The 24423-nt window shown below is 45.4% G+C and overlaps 1 protein-coding gene across 2 annotated transcripts in view; it reads left to right on the top strand.

Moving 5' to 3' along the window:
* LOC308580938 (uncharacterized protein) overlaps window positions 1-23919 on the top strand; it is a 55466-nt gene extending 31547 nt beyond the window's left edge. The window contains exons 2-4 of one of the 2 annotated variants that reach the window (XM_081183272.1): window positions 6089-6362; window positions 7902-8088; window positions 22034-23919. In XM_081183272.1, the coding sequence (XP_081039398.1) occupies window positions 7989-8088; window positions 22034-23112 (1179 nt within the window). In that variant the 5' untranslated portion in view covers window positions 6089-6362; window positions 7902-7988 and the 3' untranslated portion in view covers window positions 23113-23919. The remainder of the gene's footprint in view (window positions 1-6088; window positions 6363-7901; window positions 8089-22033) is intronic. The other variant, XM_081183271.1, reaches the window with a different exon arrangement.
* Window positions 23920-24423: the final 504 nt, after the last annotated feature.

Here is a 24423-nt window from a genome sequence, read left to right on the forward strand (position 1 = left end):
AGAATACACCAACGAACTCACACAGGCGAGAAACCATTTAAATGTACTGAATGTGGAAAGTGCTTCAGTCAAAATGGAACACTTAGAGTACACCACCGAACTCACACAGGGGAGAAACCACTTAAATGTATGGAATGTGGAAAGAGCTTCAGTAGAAGTGAACACCTTAGAATACACCAACGAACTCACACGGGGGGAGAAGCCATTTAAATGTACTGAATGTGGAAAGAGCTTCAGTCCATATCGACACCTTATAAGACACCAACTAACTCATGGGGAAGAAACCATTTTAATGTATGGCATGTGGAAGGAGCTGCAGCAAAAGTAGAGCACTTAGAATACACCAACTAACTCATACAGGGGAGAAACCATTGGAACGTATTGAATGTGGGAAGAGCTTCAACAGGGAGGATAAACTTGCATTACACTGGTGAACTCCCAAACGGGAGTAGCTTAAGTCAATATGGAACCTTAGGAAACATCCGCTAACTCACATAGGGAAAACTAGATTTATGAAACTTGGAAAAAGCTTCAGAGGGAGTGGAGACCTTAATATTCATAAGATAATTCACACAGGCGGGAAACCATATAAATGTATGGAGTTTTCCGCTCAGGTTTCCCAGATTTCCTGGGAAGTGAAGATGATTGTCAAGTCTCTGGATGTACAGAAAAGAATTTCAATAATAATAATAATAATTTTTATTTGTACCACGTACATCTGGCTGGATTTCCCCCGCCAATCTTGGTGGCTTCCAACAAAATATTGAAATACAATAGCCCTTCAGATATTAAAAGCTTCCCTAAACAGGACAGCCTTCACATGTCTTTTAAAGTCTGGTGGCTGTTTTTTCCTTTGACATCTGGTGGGAAGGTATTCCACAGGGAGGGCACCACTACCGAGAAGGCCCTCTGCCTGGTTCCCTGTAAGTTTGCTTCTCAGAGTGAAAACTTTGCTCTCTCCTCCCGTCACCAGTCTAGCTGCCGCATTCTGGATTAGTTGTTTCCGGATCACCTTCAAAGGTAGCCCCACGTAGAGCACATTGAAGTAGTCCAAGCGGGAAATAACTGGAGCATGCACTACTCTGGCAAGACAGTGTGCGGGCAGATAAGGTCTCAGCCTGCGTACCAGATGGAGCTGGTATACAGCTGCCTTAGACACAGAATTGACCTGTGCCTCCATGGACAGCTATAAGTCCAAAATGACTCCCAGTCTGCGCACCTGGTCCTTCAGGGGCACAGTTACCCCATTCAGGACCAGGGAGTCCTCCACACATGCCTGCCTCCTGTCCCCCCAAAACAGGACATTTGCCTTATCAGCATTCAACTTTAATATGTTAGCCGCCATCCATCTTCCAACCGCCTCCAAACACTCACACAGAACTTCCACCATCTTGACTGGTTCTGATTTGAAAGAGAGGTTGAGCTGGGTATCCGCATACTGATGAACACCCAGCCCAAACCCCCTCATCTCTCCCAGCAGCTTCATATAGATGTTGAAAAGCATGGGGAGAGGACGGAACCCTGAGGCACCCCACAAGTGAGAGCCCAGGGGTCTGAACACTCATCCCCCAACACCACTTTCTGAACACGCCCCAGTGTATAATAGTGCCTCTAGCCCCCAGCCCCTCTAGACGGTCCAGAAGAATGTTAATGCCTGATGATGTCAAAAGCCTCTGAAAGATCCAGCAGAACAAGGAAACAGCTCTCACCTTTGTCCCTAGCCTGCCGGAGATCATCGACCAGCGTGCCCAGGTCTGTTTCAGTCGCATGATGAGGCCTGAATCCCAACTGGAAGGGATCCAAATGGTCCACATCTTCCAGTCTTCCCTGGAGTTGTTCAGCAACCACCCACTCATTCACTTTGCCAAAGAATGGAAGATTTGAGACTGGGCGATAGTTGGCCGTATTGGCTGGGTCTAAAGATTATTATTTTTTTAAGAAGCAGTTTAATACAGTGGTGCCTCGGTGCCATACGCTTCAGGTTACATACTCCGCTAACCCAGAAATATTATCTCGAGTTAAGAACTTTGCTTCAGAATGAGAACAGAAATCGTGCAGCAGCTTGTGATGAATAATGGCAATATAAAACAGGAAATGCGAACCCTCATAAAGATTATAACGGATGATTTGTGGAAAGGTTGAAGGAAGTCATACCAAAAGCCTGTGAAAATGAGAATTGATTTTTTTTTTTTTTGTATTTTGTATTTTGTACTACGCAAATTAATAAAAATTATGCATGGGGGAAAAAAATCGTGCAGCGGCAACAGGATGCCCGATTAGCTAAAGTTGTGCTTCAGGTTAAGAACAGTTTCACATTAAGAACAGACCTCCAGAACGAATTAAGTTCTTAACCAGAGGTACCACTGTAACTGCCTCTTTCAGTATGTCTGGGAAGGCTCCCTCACAGAGAGAAGCATTCACCACCCCACGGAGCCCATCACCCAGCCCTTCCCAGCTAGCTTTTATGAGCCAAGATGGGCAAGGATCAAGGAGACAGGTGGTTGGTTTCACTCGTCCAAGCAGCCTGTCCACATCCTTGGACAGATTGGAATTGATCCCACACAACTTGACTAGACAGGACTCTAGCACTCACCAGCCCCCGCCCTGCTCCCACGGAGGAGTCTACCTCTCTGAATCTGAGTGACTTTATCTGCAAAAAAACTTTGCAAAATCATTGCAGGAGATCATGTGGCCCGTACCGGACTCCATTGGAGAGATGGTTCCATTAAATTGCTAACCACCTGAAAGAGTCTCCTGCTGCTGTTTTCTGCAGATGCAATAGAGGGGGTGAAGAAGGTTTTCTTCACCTTCGCTATCGCCATTTGGTAGGCTCAACGTTGAGCTCTAACCCGTGTCTGGTCAGATTCAGAATGAGGTTTCTGCCACTGGTGCTCTAGCCATCTCGTTGCCCTCAGATCTATGGAAAACCACGGGGCTGTCCGGGCTCCATCCAGATCTCACTTGTCACTTGCTGACAATGCAGAAGGAGGCCACCTTGGTACACCCAGACGATACCAGATGTTGGTTGTAGTTACGTCTATACAAAGTGCATAGCCTTTGACCCTCCATAAAGAAATGGGGAGGAATGAGGAGCCTGAATAGCTGACTAGTAGGAAATGTACCCTGGTAAGCTTCTGTCAATTCTTGAAGGGGCTTTGTATCATTTAACTTCAAAATGTGGGAAATGTTTGTGGGGCCTCCTCCTCCCCCTGTTGCTGCTGCTGAGTGGGGCCCTGGATATCTGCCCCAAACGTTTGCCTGGATGGTAGCAGGATGGGAGAAGTCAAGTGCCCAGAGTCAAAAAGGAAAAGTATTTTCTGCATCTTTCTTGAACAAAATGGGTATGTCTGAAACCTCAGACAAAGTTCATGTTGACAGTATCTAAACCGTTATTCATAACCCAATTAATATATTTATTACTGCTGATATAAAGAGTCTATCCTTCAGAGAAATACCATATAATGCTGTCCAAAACAAACACTTTAACCAGATAAACTTGCCTTCTGGGAGGTGGGGCAAGATGCTGAGGGAATCTATTCTATCAGGGGGGGGGGAGCACAGTGCACCCAGAAGATTCCAGTTGTGGGTTGTAGTTGCATCTACATTTGCCCCTCCATAAAGAAAGAAATGGGGAGGAGACAAGAGCTGGAATAGCTGATCCGAAGGAAAGGTAACCTGGGAAGTTCATGTTGATCAACCACCCCAGCTCCCTGACCCCAAGAAAAGACCAGTCCAGGGAGGCAGGTGAGCATTACAGCTACACCCCACATTATGCTCTCCAGTAGCTATTCCTTCAGACAGGCCTATTTTCATTCAGTTCTTAGTGTGTCCATGGGTGTGTGCGTTTTACGTTTCCTATCCCCCCTTCCTTGCAGTCCTAACAAAAACTAACCTCCACGCCAATGCTTTCAGCCCCAGAAGAGGAGCTCCCCTTGGTGTCAAGGGAGGGGGGTTCAAGGGAGCATCTGGAGCCCTGCCATTCCTTCTGTCCCTGGCCCCTTCCCCTCCTCTCTCTGCCATCCCAGGGCCACTTCTGACTCCCCAGCATGAGACTGGATCTGTCTGTGATGGTGAGATGTCCTGGCTGGTTTAAGGAACACTTCCTGTTTCCTGGAGCTCCTTCCTTCTTTCTCATGCAAGGTGGAGTCATGAAGCAGGTGGAGACTGAGCACACCTAAGGGTGACCCGGGGGGGGGGGAATTCTGCTTAACCTTTCCCCGTCTGCTCCGTTTCTGGATCAAAATCCCCAGCTAATCTGTCAAACTGCTGCTGCTGCTGCCTGTCACTGTTCCTATGTCTCTGGAGTGTTTCTTTGAGGAGAATACAGGACATGGCAAAAGACATTGTGTGTATTGAGTGTGCAATAAGGTAGACAAGAGGCTGAGCCCTCCCTGTAATGCAAACAGGGAGACTTCTGTCAGGAGATTTCTGTATAAAAAAATATTTGCTGAGGTGGAAGTGGGGACTAAGTGTTATGTATTGAAGTTCTCACCCTGGCCACCAGGGGTATTGTGTATATAGTTTTCACTCGGGTCCACATCAGTCAATTTAGGCGGGAAACCCTGGGTTGTTGTTGACAGCCGGCTGCCTATAAAAGGAGGGCGGCTGAGCTGTTTGCTGTTCAGTTCAGTTCCAGCTTACTATAAAGAACCACTTGGAGAAATCTCTGTGGCATCTGCTATGTCCACCCACAATTTAATGCTAAGTGAGGTTGGAGTGGAAGCATGTTTGCATGAACATGAGAAGGCAAAATATGTTCTCCATTTAAATATTTATTAAAATAATTTATTCAGTTACCCAAAAGAGTTATTAGGCTCTTTTGCATTAGCTACTTCATACATTGTAAGAAGTGGGTCCTGAGACCCTTGATCCCCTTCCTTAAAATACCATCTGAACAAAATTGGAGAAGCAGTAAAGAGTTTTTTGAGGACAATAGGTAAACTTAAAGGGACCCCTGACCGTGAGGTCCAGTCATGACTGACTCTGGGGTTGCGGTGCTCATCTCGCTTTACTGGCCGAGGGAGCCGGCATACAGCTTCTGGTTCATGTGGCCAGCGTGACTAAGCCGCCTCTGGCGAACCAGAGCAGTGCACGGAAACGCCATTTATCTTCCCGCTGGTGCGGTATGTAGTAAAAAAAAATTAAGGTCTTATATATATAATAAATGTTCATAAATGTACCAACCAAGCACGTACATAGATATGTGGACCACAAGTCTGAAGCAGCACAGGAAGACTGTCCTGAAACCATTTTGACTCCCAAACTGAAGAAATGTTTTCCCTGCAAGGAGGGAGGGGGTGAGGGAACCTTCTCATTGTCTCAGGAATTGGGTAATTCCCATCTCAAAGGGATGGCCAGACTATGAGGAAAGGCTATCAGATAACCAGGCAGACAGGAAAAACAACAACATTCAAATTTCTGTTGTAGACCGCCTTTTCTGTGATGTAGGTATGATGTTTGTGGGTGGTCTTGGGTTACACCCCTTCTGTGATGTAGGTATGATGTATGGAGGGGTGGTCTTGAGCTCCAAGTTAGGGAATTTAAAAGGTCAATGAAAGGGCAGGCACACCTTTGTTCGGGGTCCTCCTCCATCCTCCATCCTCCTGCATGTGTGGGGAGCACCCTGTTGCAGCAGTTCAATAAAGATCAGTCTTACTAGCTGCTTTGCTTCTCAATATTCTCTGGTTGGTCTCTTGTTATTTTCTCCTACTGATGGAGAACCTGCAAAGGACTCTATAAGGGCTCTTGTGTCCCCCATAAGGGAATAAGGGCAGATTTTGTCTACAACAGGTACCTATTTATTTACTTGCAGTTTGATGTGCTTTCAAACTGCTATGTTGGCAGGAGCAGAAACAGAGCAACAGGAGCACACCACTTTATGGGGATTTGAACTGCCAACCTTCTGATCGGCAAGCCCTAGGCTCTGAGGTTTAACCCACAGCGCCACCCGCCTCCCTTATTGAAGACAATACGTTCTTGCAAAAGCGGGGGTCCAAAGCAAGCACAGTTCAGCTGGGGCAATGTATGAACTTATTTTCCCTATGCATACATTCCCTCCCTCCTCTCCCCATTGGTTGGGTGCTGCAAGGTTTTCCTTCCCCCAGTTATCAAATAACAGACATGAGGCTGAACGTGGGGAGAAATTTCTCCTTCCTCCTCAGAGTTGCCTCCACTTCCGGCTTCACCAGCAGAGACAAAATCGGAGTTTGCAAAGGAGGGAGGGAAGGAGGCGGGAAGCGGGGCTGCATCCTGCGGAGGCGGAGGAGGGGGCTTCTTCCTAATCAAGTCGCCTAATTAAGCGCCATCACTGTCTGCCTCTCACAAGGGGCTCCCATTCGCGCCCCCGCTGCCCAGGATTTCGGGTGAGTGCAAAGCCAGTGGCGGGGAAGGAGGGAAGGGGCTTTGCGAGGGGGTCCAGGATGAGAAGCCCCGGGACGGGGAGAGGCGGGCCCTGCACAAGATCCGGGCGGGGAGAAGAGAAGGGAGGAAAGGGAGCTGTTTTCTTAAAGGGAGCCTTGAAGGGGGGGGGGGGAGAGAAGCTTCCTCCTGCAGGGATCTGGTGCAAAGGGAGTTGCAGGGAAGGAGGCGGGCAAGGGGAGAGGGGTGGGCATTGCTGGCCAGGATCGCCTTAATAGTATTAATTTAAATTTAATATCTATACTCCAGCAGAAGACCCCTTGGAGGAGGACCTTATCTTTAGGCAACAGGCGAAAGTCTTGCTCTTCTCCCAGGCGTTTGGCTCATTAAAAATCTATGGACTTCACAACTGAATTGGGGGGGGGGTGTTTTTATTTCTTACTCTGCTATGCATCTCTGTGTTTTTCTCTTGTAAGCTGCCCAGTGATCTTCGGAGGAAGGGCAGTATAGGAATGTAAAGAATAGCAGTAGAACTAGGAAAACCCTGTTGTGTTCAAGGGGGAGGTTGGGACAGAGTCTCTGACCAGCATGCATAGTAGGATGGGCTTAGAAGGGAAGAATAAGAATAAGAATAAAGAATTCATTACTTGCACCCTGCCCATCTGACTGTGTTGCCTCAGCCACTCTGGGCGGCTTCCAACAAAAAACACCAAAAAATTTAAAGCATTGAAAACTTTCCTGTACAGGACTGCCAGCAGAATACTTCCATTTTGTAGAAATGGCCTTTGAATTTTAAAAAAAGCCCTCTTTAAGGAATCCTGTGGTGTAAACGTGTATGTTGTCCTCTAGGTCCAAACACATAGTAAGAGCAAGCAGTGCTCCAAAGTGCTTCTCTTGTGAACTTGCCATCTAAGTTGTTTACTCCTGAACAAAACTCCTGTTTCCCAAAAGAACTGGAGGGGGGGTCTCCTCACCACTTTTAACCCCCCCACTCCCACCGCATGGAAGGCAGAGGACGTGTTCATTCACAATCCCAGTAAACCATGAAGTGAACCAGGCGCTGCAGCTCCTTCCCCTCTCACTGGGCAGCAGAGGAGGAAAGGGATGGGTTTGAAGGCTCTTCCTGCCTCTCTCCCCTGAGCAACAAGAGCAAAGGGTGTTTGCAGGGCAGGAGGGCAGAGCAGGAGGCAGCGAAGGCAGAGGGAGCAGTGGGCAGATCCACCGCCTCTCCCAGGGGTCCTGATGCAAGCAAGGGGCTTCCTTCTTCTCCATGCAAGGGCCATTCAGAACAGTCCTTTGCAGATGAACTCTTAAGTTCCATGGGACCTACTCTCAGGCCACTAATGTGCATACCGTGCCAGCCTTGGGAAGGGAGGTGGGGCAGGCAGGTGAAAGGAATTGCCAAAGGTGTTTGAAAATGGGTGGGGGCTTTTGGGAAGGGGGTGCCCAATTGGGGCTTCTCCAGGGGCAACAGAATGTCTTCGGCAGGAGAATCCCTGCAGGGGCTCTCAGACTCCCTTGGCTTCTTCTTCCCTCCCTCCCAGGAAGCTGCAACTTGCTCTGGCTTCTGCGCTCCTCAGGAAACTGAAGCTGCAAACCTAGCTGAGACTGAACCTGCAAGCCTGGCCAGGATGGAAGGAGGAAGATGGACGGTTGACCTGGTCAGGCTGTCTCCCGCATCCCTCCCCACAACCTCTGAGCATTCCCTCCCAGGACCCTTGGAGAAATCTGGTGAGTTCCAAGGGAGAGGAGATGGGGACAGGGATAGATGGATGGTGGAGGGAGAAAGAGGAAAAGATGGAGAGGAGACAAATGGAAGGAAGTTCCTGACAGGAAGAAGGAAGGGGTGAGGCCTTCTCCAAAGCAGCTCTTTGTTTCTTGAATCCCTTTCATAAAGTAGTGGGGGCAGATTTTCTCCTTCCAGGATTTTAAATCTTAGGAGTTACAGTGGTACCTCGGTTCTCAAATTTAATCTGTTCTGGAAGTCTTCCAAAACCAAAGCGTTCCAAAACCAAGGCGTGCTGTCCCGTAGAAAGTAATGCAAAATGGATTAATCCATTCCAGACTTTTAAAAACAACCCCTAAAACAGCAATTTTACATGAATTTTACTATCTAACAAGAAAGCAATAATCAATGTTCTGTACCATAAAATAAATAAGACAGTATTGTAGATGATAAAAATTAAAATTATATATTTTTTCATACCTGCATTGATAGCCATTGTTTGAATGGGGAGCTTTTATCCCTTTCCACAGTCAATCAATCAAGCATAAAACAAAAAACTAAGCCTCAGTCAAAAATGAAAAAGCCACACAAACAAAAATGCAAAAAATAGGAAAAACTAAAGCTGCAAATGTCACCTCAGAACACTGCAACCAGAAACGGCTTGAATATTGATTGGGGGGGGGGGCCTTAAATTAGCTGTCCAAGGGAACGAATGGGATGAAAAAAACCTTGATTACGATGGAGACGACTTAAATTAGCTGCTCAAGGCTAAAACGGAATGAAAAAAAGCCTTAATTAGGATGGGGGGCACTTAAATTTGCTGCGCAACAGTAAAAATGGAGCTCAGGAGCACGTTCGGTTTCCGCGGCAAACTTCAAAAACAGGAACACCTATTTCTGGGTTTGCAAATGATGAATCAATAGAAGCATAGTCAATCTATGGGCTTCCCCTTTTTTTGAAATATTTTTATTGGTTTTTACAAATACAAGTTTACATCAAAAACATTTGATATAATGTTTTTATAGCATTTTAAATGACAGATCCCGAGGTTTTTGCAAACCAGAGGATCGCTTCTGCACACGCACACGGCGCAATAGAGTGCTTCTACGCGTGCGAGTGGCGAAACCCGGAAAAATACCAGAGGGTTACGTAACATGAGGTACCACTGTATAGATACATTCTCCACAGTTCTCATTTATCTAAAGTGTCCATAAACTTATTTACAAGTGATTCCTAAAGTCCAGCTAACGTTTTGATTTGCGTGCAGCAATCTCATAGGTAAATTATAAAATTTCCCCATTCTTTTTTAAAGTCCTTGTTTTCTTGATTCCTGAGTCTCATGGCTAATTTTGCCATTTCGGCAGAGTCCAGCAGTTTAGCTCACCATTCTTCCCTAGTTCGGATTATTGCATCTTCCCATCTTTGAGATAATAACATCTGTGCAGCTGTTGTTGCATACATAGTCTTTCCTGGTCTTTTGGGATCTCAGTACCTGTAATTCCAAATAAATAAACTTCTGGTTTCTTAACAAAATTTATTTTAAACATTTTTTTCCAATTCATTATATACCATTTCCCAAAATGATACTGTTATTTTACATAACCACCACATATAGCAAAAGGTACCCACTTCTTCTTTGAAGTGACCTGTTCATCCTTTGTATGCCATTCTAGGAGCAAGTTATACATTTTAGACAGATTTTTTTTATGTTACTTCCTAAGAGTTCTTTTTGAAATTGTGATGTCTCATAACTAAAACCTTTTTTATTTTATTTTTAAAATTATTGTTAAAATGGGTCGTCATTAATCCACATATATTACAGATATACAAGCATACAAACATACATTTCATACAATCCTTAAAAGTGTTCAAACATACTTACACTCAATCCCACAAATAATTCCTTTTCCCATCACCATCCACCACCCCTCACCCCACCTTTGTGTTAGACTTCCAATCTACTCAATTGCAATTTCTTTCCACTTCTATTACTTTCTTTCACACACCTTTAGCCTAATTTCATAGAATCATAGAATAGAATCATACAGTTGGAATAGACCACAAGGGCCATCGAGTCCAACCCCCTGCCAAGCAGGAAACACCATCAGAGCACTCCTGACATATGGTTGTCAAGCCTCTGCTTAAAGACTTTAGCTTTGAGGTTCTAAATCTTGGATCTCTTCACAGGTATACACATCCCGGACATATAACGCCACTCCACTTCCTTTCTTGTCTGGTCTGTTTCTCTGAAATAGATTGTATCCCTCCATTATTACATTCCAATCGTGGAACTTATCCCACCAGGTTTCAGTGATGCCTATTATGTCAATATTTAGCTTGCTGTACCAAGAGCTCAAGCTCATCTTGTTTATTTCCCATGCTTTGCGCATTAGTGTACAGACATTGAAGTCCATTAATCATTCCCCCGTGTCTTTAAGGATTTTTTCCTCCCACCACTAGGTCTGCGTGCTGTTTGCTCCATTTGGTCTATGACATTTGGATGATCATCTTCATCAATTGATAGACTCCCACCTTCAGGAGCACTGTCTCCCTCCCCCACATTAGTCAGTTTAAAGCCCTCCTGATGAGGTTTCTGAGATTTTTGGCAAAAACATTCCTCCCAACCGTTGTGAGGTGCAGCCCATCGCTTGCCAGAAGTCCATCTTCAAGAAACTGCAGTCCGTGATCTAAGAATCCAAACCGTTGCTGTTTACACCATTTGCGAAGACAGCTGTTCACTTCCACTATTTTTCCCTCTCTCCCTGGGCCACGTCGTTCAACTGGGAGGACAGATGAGATGACAATTTGTACATTTAATTGCTTCAATTTCCTGCCCAGAGCCTTGTAGTCTCTTTTGATCTTCTGGAGGCTATTGCTTGCAGTGTCATTGGTTCCCACATGAACCAAGAGGAAGGGGTATTTGTCAGTGGGTTTTATGATTCCTTGCAGTCGTTCAGTTACATCTTGGATCTTAGCCCCGGGGAGACAGCACACCTCCCGAGACATCTTGTCAGGCCCACAGATCACTGCTTCTTTTCCCCTCAGTAGGGAATCCCCTATCACCACTACACGCCTCCTCTTAGGTTTGGTCGGGGTTCTTCCGTGAGCTGTCCATTCCAAGGTCGCCTGCACATTCCCTGAGGACTGACTTTGCTGCTCGTCTTCATATACCTGATTGACTGTAATGAGGGAGAGATCCTCAAATGGAGTCTGTTCTTCGTCTTCCATGCTAGGGGAGAGGACTTCAAAGCGATTGTGTATTTCTAAACAATCAGAGCGAACCCTGGGCCTCCTACTTCTTTGAGTCATGTTTCTCCATATATCTGGCTCCTGTGTTGGTGAACTAGCCTCCTTCTCAGGGGTGTCCCCTGTCTCCTCCTTGGTGGAGACGGTGTTCTCTGTTGCTTCCAAGAAGGGCTCCAGCTCTCTAATTCTTTGGAGCGTAGCTACACGTTCCTCCAGTTGCTGGACTTTGTCTTCTAAGAGGGCAATCAACATACAATTGCTGCAGGTAAAGCTGCCTGCAACCTTTGGCAAGATGGCAAACATTGCGCAGGAACTTCTTTTTCTATTACACATTGTTATCCATCTTATTTAGTATTTCAGTGTTTGAAACTGAACTTGTTTATTCCAATAGGAGTTCTGATTTTTCGATATGGTTTTGCAAGTATCTTTTAAACACCTTCCAGTCCCTATCTATCTACTCTTTTGAGATCCTTCCAATTTCTCCCATTGTTTTGGATATATTGTAGGACTCCAATAATTTGGCAAGCCACTCTATTTTTGTCAGTACAATACCACTTTTCCAGTTTTTCGCACTCAATAGCCTTGCGGCTACTGTTGCGTATAAATATAAGGTCTTGTCTTCTTCCTTTAGGCTTCCTGGTACTATTCCCAATAGAAAATCTTCTGGTGTTTTCCTAAATGAATATCTAAACATTTTTTTTCATTTCAGTATATATTATTTCCCAAAATTGTTTGATGTTTAAACAATTCCACTATTGTCAGGGAACTGCCATCGGAGGAACAGGTGGTGAAAGGGCTCACGGAGGCTGGGAGAGACTCGGCAGCGGAGGCAGGCACCAGCAGGGGGAGAGATGGGTCGCTGGTGGAAGGGCTCACGGAGGCTGGGAGAGAGTCAGCAGCTGAAGCAGGAACCAGCAGAGGGAGAGGTGGATCTCTGAGGGAAAGTGAGCAAGAGGGAGGGCTCAGGGACACGTCCAGCGAGAACAGTGGGGAGGTATCAGAACCTCCCATAGGGAGACCCACTCCTCGCCGGAAACTGTCACGCCGTGAGTCCAGAAGACGTGTTTCCATTAAGGAGCTTTTATGCTGGAAACGATTCCGAAAGCAACCACTGTCGGAATCTGCAAGTGACTAGAGCAGCCATGTCTGAGGGGCTCTGTCACAGACAGAAGTTTGTGGGCTTGAACAAACTCTGAGGGACTACTATTTTACGCACAAGCAGCTCATCATCCCATCACAGCATTCCGACAGTCTTTGTAAGCTGTTTGTGCAGGAGAAGGCATCATGAGTGACCCAGCCGGAACCGAAGGAGCAGGGGTTGGAGCTGGTCCAAGCTTGGAAGAAAGGTACCGAGCGTTGGAGATCCAACTGGCGCTGCAGACGGCGAGGCTTGAGGAGAGAAGGGCTCAGGATGCAGACAAGAAGGGGAGAGCCACCCAGTTCACCAGAAAGGTACCCGGATTGGTGCAGAAGTTTGGGGGGGACCCCAAGGACTACCATGCCTTTAGAACAGAGATGCAATATGCCCTCAATGTGCAGTTTGATGAATTCCCTGACGAGGAATCGCGAGTGGCTTTCGTGATTGGGCATCTTGAAAGAGGGGCGAGGGACTGGGTTAGACCCCTGATGGCAACGCATAATGACGTCCTAAAGGACACCATGAAGTTCTTTCGTGCAATGGATCTCATGTTTTCCAGCGATATTGAGCAGGGAGTGGTGCGCAGACAGCTAATGGCTTGCAAGCAGGGGAGCCGATCTGTCCGTGAGTACTGGACTGAGTTCACCATGCTGGTTCACAGATTGGGGTGGGACTTATCGGCGCAACCCATTCAAATGCTATTTGAAGAAGGCCTAGCTTCGGCTGTGAAAGACGAACTCTCCCGGGGTCCCAGGGCGGATTCTATGGATCAGCTGACCAAATCAGCGCTGACCATAGGAGCGCGCCAGGAGGTGAGAGCTTTGGAGAGGCGGGAAGGGAAGGAAGGGGGAACGTTTGAAGGAGTTCCGCATTCCAGACATTCCAGAGACAACTTTCCCGCCGGCAGAGCCGATGGAAATCGGAACAGCGCGCGCGCGCAGTTTCAAAGCCTAGGGAGGGGGAAAAGAAGGAGGGAAAAGGCGCCCGGAAATGCTATCTCTGCCAACAGCCAGGTCACTTTGCCAGAGTCTGCCCCCAGAGGAAGGAATGGCAAGGGATGGTGGGAGCTGTTGAGGGAAGAGAGGAGGAAAAACCGGAGCAAGTAAAAGCCAACGCCTGGTTGCCACCGTTGAGGCACAGCAGCCAGGCCAAAGAGCAGTGAAAGTGCCCATGCCAGAACCTCCTAAACCTGCCCTAGTGATAGAAGTGTCGCTAGAGCTGCAAAATGGACACCCCCTAAAGATAAAGGCGCTGTTGGACTCAGGCAGCTCCTGCAATTTCATGAGCAAAGAGTTTGCAGCTGAACACCAGATACAGACTATCCCTTTAAGCAACCCCCTGCAGGTGACCACCATCGATGGCAGGGAGTTGTTGAGAGGAGAAGTTAGCTTGCAGACCGTCCCAATGATAATGAAGGTGGCAAGGCACACAGAACTGATAGCGTTTAATGTGGCCACCTTAGGAGGAGCTCCTATTATTTTGGGGATGAGCTGGCTAGCGTTACATGATCCGCTGGTGGGCTGGCATCAGAGAGTGGTTTCCTTTGGTTCAGCACATTGCTTAGAACACTGCAAAGGGGGAAAGGGCTCAGCAGGGGCCCAAGCCACCCTCGCAGGGACGGAAGTAATGGAGAAAGTGAAGGTACCACCACAATACGCAGATCTCAGCAACGTGTTCAGCGAGAAGGAAGCTGACCAACTACCCCCGCATAGACCCTTTGACTGTCAAATCAATTTACTCCCTGGGGCACAGCTTCCTGTAGGCAAGTTGTACGCCATGTCAGACAGAGAAATGCAGGAGCTAAGAGAGTTCATTGACAAGAACCTGAAGAGAGGTTTCATCAGAGAGTCCAGAGCGGTGGGAGGTAGCCCAGTGTTTTTTGTGGATAAAAAAAACACGGACAAGCCTAGACTTGTGTGTGACTTTAGGGGGTTAAACGCAGTGTCTGAACCATTGGCCTTCCCTATGCCCAGGATTGACGACATTTTGACCAGGGTGCGGAAGGGAAAGATTTTTACAAAGCTGGACCTAAGGGGGGCATACAACCTGATACGTATAAGGAAAGGGGATGAATGGAAAACCACCATGTTCACCCCTTTGGGGGCATTTGAATATCTCGTTATGCCTTTTGGCTTACAAGCAGGCTCGGCGTGCTTTCAATCGTTTATGAACCACGTACTGGGGCCTTTGCTTTACAAGAATTGTGTGGCCTTCCTAGATGACGTGTTGGTGTATTCTGAAAATGAGGAGCAGCATGTGAGAGACGTCAGAGAAGTGTTGAGCAGGCTGCAAGCCAACCGGCTGTGGGTGAAACTGGAGAAATGTCAGTTTCATACCAAGGAGGTGGAGTTCCTGGGGTACCGCCTGTCAGACAAGGGATTGGCCATGGATCCAGGCAAGGTCCAGGCAGTGCTGGAATGGAAAACACCCAAAACCAAGAAGGATGTGCAGAGGTTCCTAGGGTTTGGGAACTTTTATCGTAAGTTCATCCGAAACTTTGCCCACCTGACGGCGCCCATTACGGACTGTCTCAGCAGTAAGAAGAAATTCGTTTGGACTGAGGAGGCGGAGCGAGCTTTTGAGGAACTAAAAAGGGCCTTCGCCTCTGAAGAACAACTTCTGCATGTGGATTTACAAAAAAAGATGAGAGTCGAAACAGACGCATCAGCCAGAGCCATAGGGGCGGTGCTTCTTCTGCAGCCAGGAAAGGAGGAGTCAGAGTGGAGACCGTGTGCCTTTTTTTCGCGAAAGCTGAACAAATCCGAGAGGAACGACACGGTGTATGACCGAGAACTACTTGCCATTCATGAGGCTTTCCGGAGATGGAGGCACCTGCTAATTGGCGCACAACATAAGGTGCAAATGTGCACTGACCACAAGAACCTAGAGTATTGGAGAACGGCACGAGTGCTTAACCAACGGCAGTTGAGATGGGCTCAGGAGTTCTCCAAATTTAACTTTGAGATTTGTTACGTGCCAGGCCCAGAGAACATTAGGGCGGACGCTCTCTCACGCAAACCTGAATATTTGGAGGGGGAGGGAGCACCCGAAGAAAGACATGTCATTCCAGAGGACCGCTGGGTGTGTGGAGCGGCATTGGTGGGGCAAAGAGAACTGGTAGAGGGAACGGAGAATGATGAATACGCCCAGGACAAACTCGGGGTCTCAGGAGGGAGGGAGATAGACCCAGAGGTTTTGAGGAGAGAAACGGGGCGTTGTATTACAAGGGAGCGTTATATATACCTGAAGGAGAGTTGAGGGGAAAGGTACTCAAGCAGCTGCACGATAGCCCCACAGCAGGGCATTTTGGGCAACACAAAACCATGTGGCTGGTTACCAGGGAATTTTGGTGGCCCAAGGTCAGGGAAGATGTGCGGGAGTATGTGAGAGGTTGTGACCAATGCCAGCGAGCCAAAGGGGAGAGGCGGGCACCGGCAGGGTTATTAGAACCGCTACCCACACCTGAAAGACCATGGGAAGCAGTGGCAATAGATTTCATGACTGATCTGCCAAAGGCCAGAGGGAAAACAGCCATCATGGTTGTGGTAGACCTGTTAACCAAAATGGCCCACTTCATAGCCTGCTCACATGCTGTCACGGCAGAAGAAACAGCTAAATTGTTTGTAGAAAATGTGTTTAGGTTGCATGGCGCCCCCTTGAGGGTGGTCTCAGACCGAGGGAAACAATTTACTTCCAGGTTCTGGAGGAAGCTCATGAGCTTGCTGCATGTAGAGGTCAATTTTTCAACTGCCCGGCATCCTGAAACCAACGGGCAGGCGGAAAGAGCCAATGGCATCCTCCAGCAATATTTGAGGTGTTATGTCAATGACAGGGAGAATGATTGGGTGGAGAAGCTGGCGTTGGCAGAATTTGCCTACAACAATGCGGAGAATGTGTCCACAGGGATGAGCCCCTTTTTGGCTAATTACGGGTGCCATCCCAGGGCTTTCCCAGGGGGGGAAGGGGAGAGATGGAGCGTTCCAGCTGCCGAACAGTTCGTAGAAGAAATGGAAGCGATCCATCGTCAGCTCCAACTGAACTTAGACAGGGCCAAGGAGGAATATAAGAGGCAGGCAGACAAAAACAGAAGAGAAGGTGAAACCATTAGGGTGGGGGATCAGGTGTGGCTGTCAACCCAAGGGTTACCATTCAAAGGGGGTTGTAAGAAGTTAACACCCAAAAGGCTGGGCCCATTTGAAGTCACGCAGCAGGTCAACCCAGTGGCTTTCAGACTCCGGTTACCGAACCACATGAAGCTGCACCCAGTTTTCCACAGGTCGTTGCTGTCACCGTATAAAGGGGACAGAGAAGGGAGGGTCAATCGAGGACCAGCAATGGAGGAAAGGGAACACAGCTACCATGTAGCGGAGATCCTCGATTCCAGGTGGAAGGGAGATCAAGTAAAGTATTTGGTAATGTGGGAAGGGGAACCGGAGTCGGAAAACACCTGGGTCATGGCAGAGGATGTCAATGACGAGGTTTTAATAGAAACTTTTCATCAGAGGTTCCCACGTAAACCTCAGCCTGTAGTGAGGTTCCGGAGGGAATACTTTGCCACCACCGACGAAGAAGAGGAGTTGGAGGGGTTCACAGATTCCGAGGAGGAGGAGGATTCAGCGAGCCGGAAACGGCGACCGATGGAGGGAAATGTTCGAAACGTCTGAAGATGAAGAGGATTCGTTTCGGGGTTTTACCTCCTCACCGCCCAGAGGAGAGGGAACGGGAGGGGGTGAAGGGGGCCCTGGAGGGGAGGTGGATGTCAGGGAACTGCCATCGGAGGAACAGGTGGTGAAAGGGCTCACGGAGGCTGGGAGAGACTCGGCAGCGGAGGCAGGCACCAGCAGGGGGAGAGATGGGTCGCTGGTGGAAGGGCTCACGGAGGCTGGGAGAGACTCGGCAGCAGAGGCAGGCACCAGCAGGGGGAGAGATGGGTCGCTGGTGGAAGGGCTCACGGAGGCTGGGAGAGAGTCAGCAGCTGAAGCAGGAACCAGCAGAGGGAGAGGTGGATCTCTGAGGGAAAGTGAGCAAGAGGGAGGGCTCAGGGACACGTCCAGCGAGAACAGTGGGGAGGTATCAGAACCTCCCATAGGGAGACCCACTCCTCGCCGGAAACTGTCACGCCGTGAGTCCAGAAGACATGTTTCCGTTAAGGAGGTTTTATGCTGGAAACGATTCCGAAAGCAACCACTGTCGGAATCTGCAAGCGACTAGAGCAGCCATGTCTGAGGGGCTCTGTCACAGACAGAAGTTTGTGGGCTTGAACAAACTCTGAGGGACTACTATTTTACGCACAAGCAGCTCATCATCCCATCACAACTATATATGTATCATAGTACCTTTTCCAGTGTTGCATCGCCAACAGACATCGCTATAATTTTTATTCGTTTTTGTTATTCTTTCAGGTGTTAAATACCATCTATGTTGTACTTTGAGGTAATTTTCTTTCAGTATATAACACATCGTGAATTTCATATCTTCTTTCCACAATTTTTCCCATTGTTTAAACATAATATTTTTCCCAATATCTTGCGCCCATTTAATCATTGATGCTTTAACCAATTCATCCTTTGTTTCCCACTCTAAGGTCAGATTATACAATTTAGATATATTATTTGATTTTTCTTGTATTAAATATTTATCAAATTTTGATATTTCTTTTTCAAATCCTAGCTTTTTGTCTTTCGCTAATCTATACTTAATTTGAATATATTGGAACCAATCACTAATATGAGCTTTAATTTCTGTATAATCCTTTAATTTTTTTTTATAGAAATTTTTTATTGCGTTTCTTTCCATAGGTTAACAGATTTTCTTCCTTTAATACAGTTTTATAGGTAACCCAATTTTATTTCATATTTAATTTTTTCACTGCGACAATTTCTGCTGGCGATGCCCACCAGGGAGTTTTCGGATCTAGGAGTCTTTTATATTTCTCCCATATTTTATATATAGACTTTCTGACTATATGCCCTAGGAAGCCTTTATGTACTTTGACTTTTTCATCTATTAGATAGGCATGCCATCCAAATCTTGTCTCTACTCTGTCTAAATTCAATACATCAGAGTCATCTAATTTGATCCATTCTTTTAGCCAGGTCAGACCCACCGCATCATGATATAACTCCATGTCTGGGAGACCAAATCCTCCTCTCTCCTTCTTATCTATCATTATTTTGTGTTTTATTCTTGGCTTTTTCCCTGACCATACAAATTTAGCCAAATCTCTTTTCCAGTTATTAAAACATTTATCTCCTCCTAGTATTGAGATACTTTGAAATAAAAACATCATCCTTGGTAATATGTTCATCTTTATTACCGATATTTTCCCTAGTAAGGAAAGATTTAATTTCCCCCATACTTGCAAGTCATTTTTTATTTCATTCCATGTTTTCCCATAGTTCTCTATAGTGTTTGTTGTTAAATTTATTCCAAGATACCTTATTTTCTTTTTAATTTCCAATCCTGTAATTTATTGTAATTTCACTCCATGTTTTCCCATAGTTCTCATTACTTAAGTCTATAGTGTTGTTAAATTTATTTTTTTTCTTCCATATTTTTCACTAGTATTTTGCTTTCCCAAAGTTTAATTTGTATCCTGTTAATCTGCCATATTCGTTTATGCATTCCAATATTCTAGGTGTACATTGTAGGGGATTTTCTGTTGTGATCATAACATCATCTGCAAAGGCTCTTGTATCTTTTTTCACCAACTGCTATTCCTCTTATTTGGTTGTCCTGCCTTATTTTCTGTAATAGAACCTCTAATACTATTGTAAATAGCATTGGGGATAGGGGCATCCTTGTCTTGTGCCTTTAAAGATGTTGATTTCTTCTCCAAACTCTCCATTAATAATAATTTTTGCTTTCTGTTGGTCATATATTGCATTTATACCTTTTTGGAATTTTTCACCTAGACACAACTCTTTTAATAGTTTTTTCATGTCTATCTTAAAGATATTGTTTAGTTGATGGTACTGTAACCAGTCAGTTACAGCTTCCCTTATCTCTTCAAAATCTTTTTATTTCAGTTGGTTTTCAACTTCAGTTAAGAGCTCTCTATAAGTCGGCCAATTACTTCTCATATTCAATTTTTTTCAGAGATATTGCTTCCAAGGGGGAAAGCCACCAGTGTGTTTTTTACTCAAACAAATTTTTATACTTCTCCCATACCCTAAAAATTGATTTTCTTACTGTATGATTCTGAGAAGCTCTATGCACCTAGGCCTTTTCCTACCATAAATATCCATGCTATCCATAATTCATGTCCTTCCAGGTCTAAAATACAGTATCTGTGTTTTCCAATGTAATCCATTCCTGGTTCTAGCAGATACAGGATGCTTCATAATAAAGATTCAAATCCGGCAGGGTGAAACCACCTCTCTCTCTTACATCTGTTAATAATCTATTTTTTATCCTTGGTTTCTTCCCTTTCCAGATAAACCTAGATATATCTCCTTGCCATTTTTCAAAGCATCCTGCGTTGCCTATTGCCGGGACTGATTGGAATAAAAATAACATTTTTGGCAATACATTCATTTTTATTACTGATATTCTTCCCCAAAATGATAAATCCATTCTTCCCCATATCTCTAAAGCTCTTTTTATTTCTTTCCACTCATTCTTGTAATTGTCTTTAAAAATATTAATATTCTTAGCTGTCAAACAAATACCTCAGTATTTGACTTTGTTATGTATAACTAACTCTGTTTTCTGTTGTAATTCCTTTTGGCCTTGCTCCATTGTGCTTTTTACCAAAAACATAGTCTTATTCTTGTTTAGTTTAAAGCCTCCGGCCTGCCCGAAGTCCTGTATCTTTTTTTACTACCTTTGGTGGAGTATTTATGGGATCCTTTACTGTAATTACAAGGTGAACTGCAGAAGCTTTTAATTTATATGCTTTATTTTCTACTGTTATTCCTGTAATTAATTTCTCCACTTTTTCTCTCTCACCAGGGCCTCTAATACCAAAATAAATAATAATGGTGATAGGGGATATCCTTGTCTTGTCCCCTTCGTTATTTTACACTTTTCTTTTATAACCTTATTAACAATCAGCATAGACTGTTGGTAAAAATAAATTGCATCAATTACTCTCCCAAATGCTTCCCCAAAATTCATTTTTTCTTTTATCTTTTTCATAAAAGCCCATGAAACATTATCAAAAGCCATTTCGGCATCAATAAACATTAAGACCGCTTTTTTCTCATTTCTTACTTCCAAATATTCAATAATATCAATTATATTCCTTATATTCTCCTTCATCTGACGTCCTCGTAGAAAGCCGGCCTGCTTGTCATGAATTTTTTCTGCTAAAACACCTTTCATTCTATTGCCCAAGATATGAGCAATACTCTAAATGGACTTCTATGGACTTCCATCCTACAGGAGTGATGGCCAACAACGTGGATAGCTTGAAAAAGAGGATTAGACTGAAAGCAGAGGAAGGCAGGGGGCTCTTGTACTCAAATCCTGCTTGCTGGTTTCCCGCAGGCATTTAGTTGACAACTGTGAGAACAGGATGCTGGACTACGTGGGCCTTTGCCCAAATGAGCAGGCTCTTCTTATGTTCTGATACAGGCATCCCCATACTTGGCCCTCAAGATGTTTTGGGACTACAACTCCCATCATCCCTGGCTAACAGGACCAATGGTCAGGGCTGATGGGAATTGTAGTCCCAAAACATCTGGAGGGCCAAGTTTGGGGATGCCTGTTCTAAGATATTGCAATATTTTTACAGTGACTTGTGGCACAGTAACATGAGAGTTTGACTTCTTAGTCATAGGAGAGACTGCTATGGACTTCCATCCTACAGGAGACAGTGATGGCCAACAACTTGGATAGCTTGAAAAAGAGGATTAGACTGATGTCTGTGCTCTGCCCTCACGGTCCTAGGCAAAAATGTTTCTTAATACTAGTTCCTGGAAAGCACAGGAAGTCAGAGAAGGCTCTTGTACTCCAATCCTGCTTGCTGGTTTCCCACAGGCATCTAGCTGGCCACTGTGAGAACAGGATGCTGGACTAGGTGGGCCTTTGCCCAATCGAGCAGAATCTTCTAATACAGGCATCCCCAAACTTGGCCCTCCAGATGCTTTGGGACTACAACTCCCATCATCCCTAGCTAACAGGACCAGTGGTCAGGGGTAATGGGAATTGTACTCCCAAAACATCTGGAGGGCCAAGTTTGGGGATCCTAATATATTGCAATATTTTAACAGTTACATGTGGCATAGTAACACGAAAGTTTGACTTCTTAGTCATAGGAGAGACTGCTACTTGAACCTGTGATCCTTTCCTCCCTGGACAAAGAGAAATATATAGATGTCTCTAAGAAGCCTATTCCACCACAGATTATAAAATAATGCAGTTTATTAAGTGTGAATGGAGTGATCATGTGTTGTTGCCATTATCTCATCTGCATTCCTAAAAGATTGGAAAATAGAACAGTGGAAAAAAGTGACAGTATTAAAATAGGAGAAGGTGCATACTTGGACTGGCATGTGTTCAGTTCCTTTCTTGTCTTGAAAGTCTTAACAGGATTCTCTTCCCCCTCCCCCACTCCCAAACAGGTGAGGAAGATGATGGCCAGAATTCTATGGAGCCATCTGTGAATTCATTGGGAAGAACAAAGAAAAGGTTTAAATGCATGGAATGTGGGATGTTCTTTAGTCACAGTGGAAGACTGAGGACACATCAACGAATTCACACAGGGGAGAAACCATTTAAATGTACTGACTATCGAAAGAGCTTCAGGGACAATGGAACACTTAGAAAACATCAACGAACTCACACAGGGGAGAAACCATTTGAATGTATTGAATGTGGAAAGAGCTTCAATGATAGTGGAAACCTTAGACAACATCAACAAACTCACACGGGGGAGACACCATTTGAATGTATTGAATGTGGAAAGTGCTTCAGTCGAAATGGAAAGCTTAGAATACACCAACGAACTCACACAGGGGAGAAACCATTTGAATGTATTGAATGTGGAAAGAGCTTCAATGATAGTGGAAACCTTAGACAACATCAACAAACTCACACGGGGGAGACACCATTTGAGTGTATTGAATGTGGAAAGAGCTTCAGTAGAAGTGGAAACCTTAGAATACACCAACGAACTCACACAGGGGAGAAACCATTTAACTGTATTGAATGTCGAAAGAGCTTCAGTCAAAATGGACACCTTAGAAGCCATCAACTAACTCACACGGGGGAGAAACCATTTAAATGTATTGAATGTGGAAAGAGCTTCAGTGGAAGTGGAAACCTTAGAGTACACCAACGAACTCACACGGGGGAGAAACTATTTGAATGTATAGAATGTGGAAAGAGCTTCAGTGGAAGTGGAAACCTTAGAGTACACCAACGAACTCACACGGGGGAGAAACCATTTAAATGTATTGAATGTGGAAAGAGCTTCAGTGGAAGTGGAGACCTTAGAAGACACCAACGAACTCACACGGGGGAGAAACCATTTGAATGTATAGAATGTGGAAAGAGCTTCAGTCGAAATGGATACCTTAGAATACATCAGCGAACTCACACAGGGGAGAAACCATTTAAATGTATTGAATGTGGAAAGAGCTTCAGTGGAAGTGGAGACCTTAGAACGCACCAACGAACTCACACGGGAGAAACCATTTAAATGTACTGAATATGGGAAAGAGCTTCCATCCATATAGACACCTTATAAGACACCAACTAACACATGGGGAAGAAACCATTTTAATGTATGGCATGTGGAAGGAGCTGCAGCAAAAGTAGAGCACTTAGAATACACCAACTAACCCATACAGGGGAGAAACCATTGGAATGTATTGAATGTGGAAAGAGCTTCAACAGGAAGGATAAACTTACATTACATTGGCGAACTCCCACAGGGGAGAAGCTTAAGTCAATATGGAAGCTTAGGAAACATCCGCTGACTCACATGGGGAAAACCAGATTTATGAAACGTGGAAAGAGCTTCAGAGGGAGTGAAGACCTTACTATCCATAAGAAAATTCACACAGGCAGGAAACCATATAAATGTATGGAGTTTTCCACTCAGGTTTCCCAGATTTCCTGGGAAGTGAAGATGATTGTCAAGTCTCTGGATGTACAGAAAAGAACTTCAATAATAATAATAATATTTTTATTTGTACCACGCCCACCTGGCTGGATTTCCCCCGCCAATCTTGGTGGCTTCCAACAAAAAACCTGATTTCCTGGGAAGTGAAGATTATTGTCAAGTCTCTGGATGTACAGAAAAGAATTTGGCAGTGTTTGTTTTCAATAATAATAATAGCAACAGCAACAATAATAACAATAATATAATTTATGCCACACCCATCTGGCTGGCTTTCCCCTGCGGCACAGCCACTTGGTGGCTTCCAACAAAATATTGAAATACAATAGTCCTTCAGATATTAAAAGCTTCCCTAAACAGGGCAGCCTTCAGATGTCTTTTAAAGTCTGGTGGCTGTTTTTTCCTTTGACATCTGGTGGGAGGGTATTCCACAGGGAGGGCACCACTACCGAGAAGGCCTTCTGACTGGTTCCCTGTAAGTTCACTTCTCGCAGTGAGGCAACCGCCAGAAGGCTCTTGGTGCTGGACCTCCATGTCCAGGCAGAACGATGGGGGTGGAGACTCTACTTCAGGTATACTGGATTGAGGCCGTTTAGCGCTTTAAAGGTCAGCACCAACGCTTTGATTTGTGCTCAGAAATGCAATGGGAGCCTATGTTGGTTTTTCAATACCAGTGTTATGTGGTCTTGGCGGCTGCACCCCGTCACCAGTCTAGCTGCTGCATTCTGGATTAGTTGCAGTTTCCGGACCACTTACAAAGGTAGCCCCACGTAGAGCGCATTGCAGTAGTCCAAACAGGAGATAACTGGAGCATACACTACTCTGGCAAGACAGTCTGAGGGCAGATAGGGTCTTAGCCTGCGTACCAGATTGAGCTGGTAAACAGCT

The sequence above is a fragment of the Podarcis bocagei genome (assembly GCF_964188305.1).
Source record: "Podarcis bocagei genome assembly, chromosome: 2".
Lineage (NCBI taxonomy): Eukaryota > Metazoa > Chordata > Lepidosauria > Squamata > Lacertidae > Podarcis > Podarcis bocagei.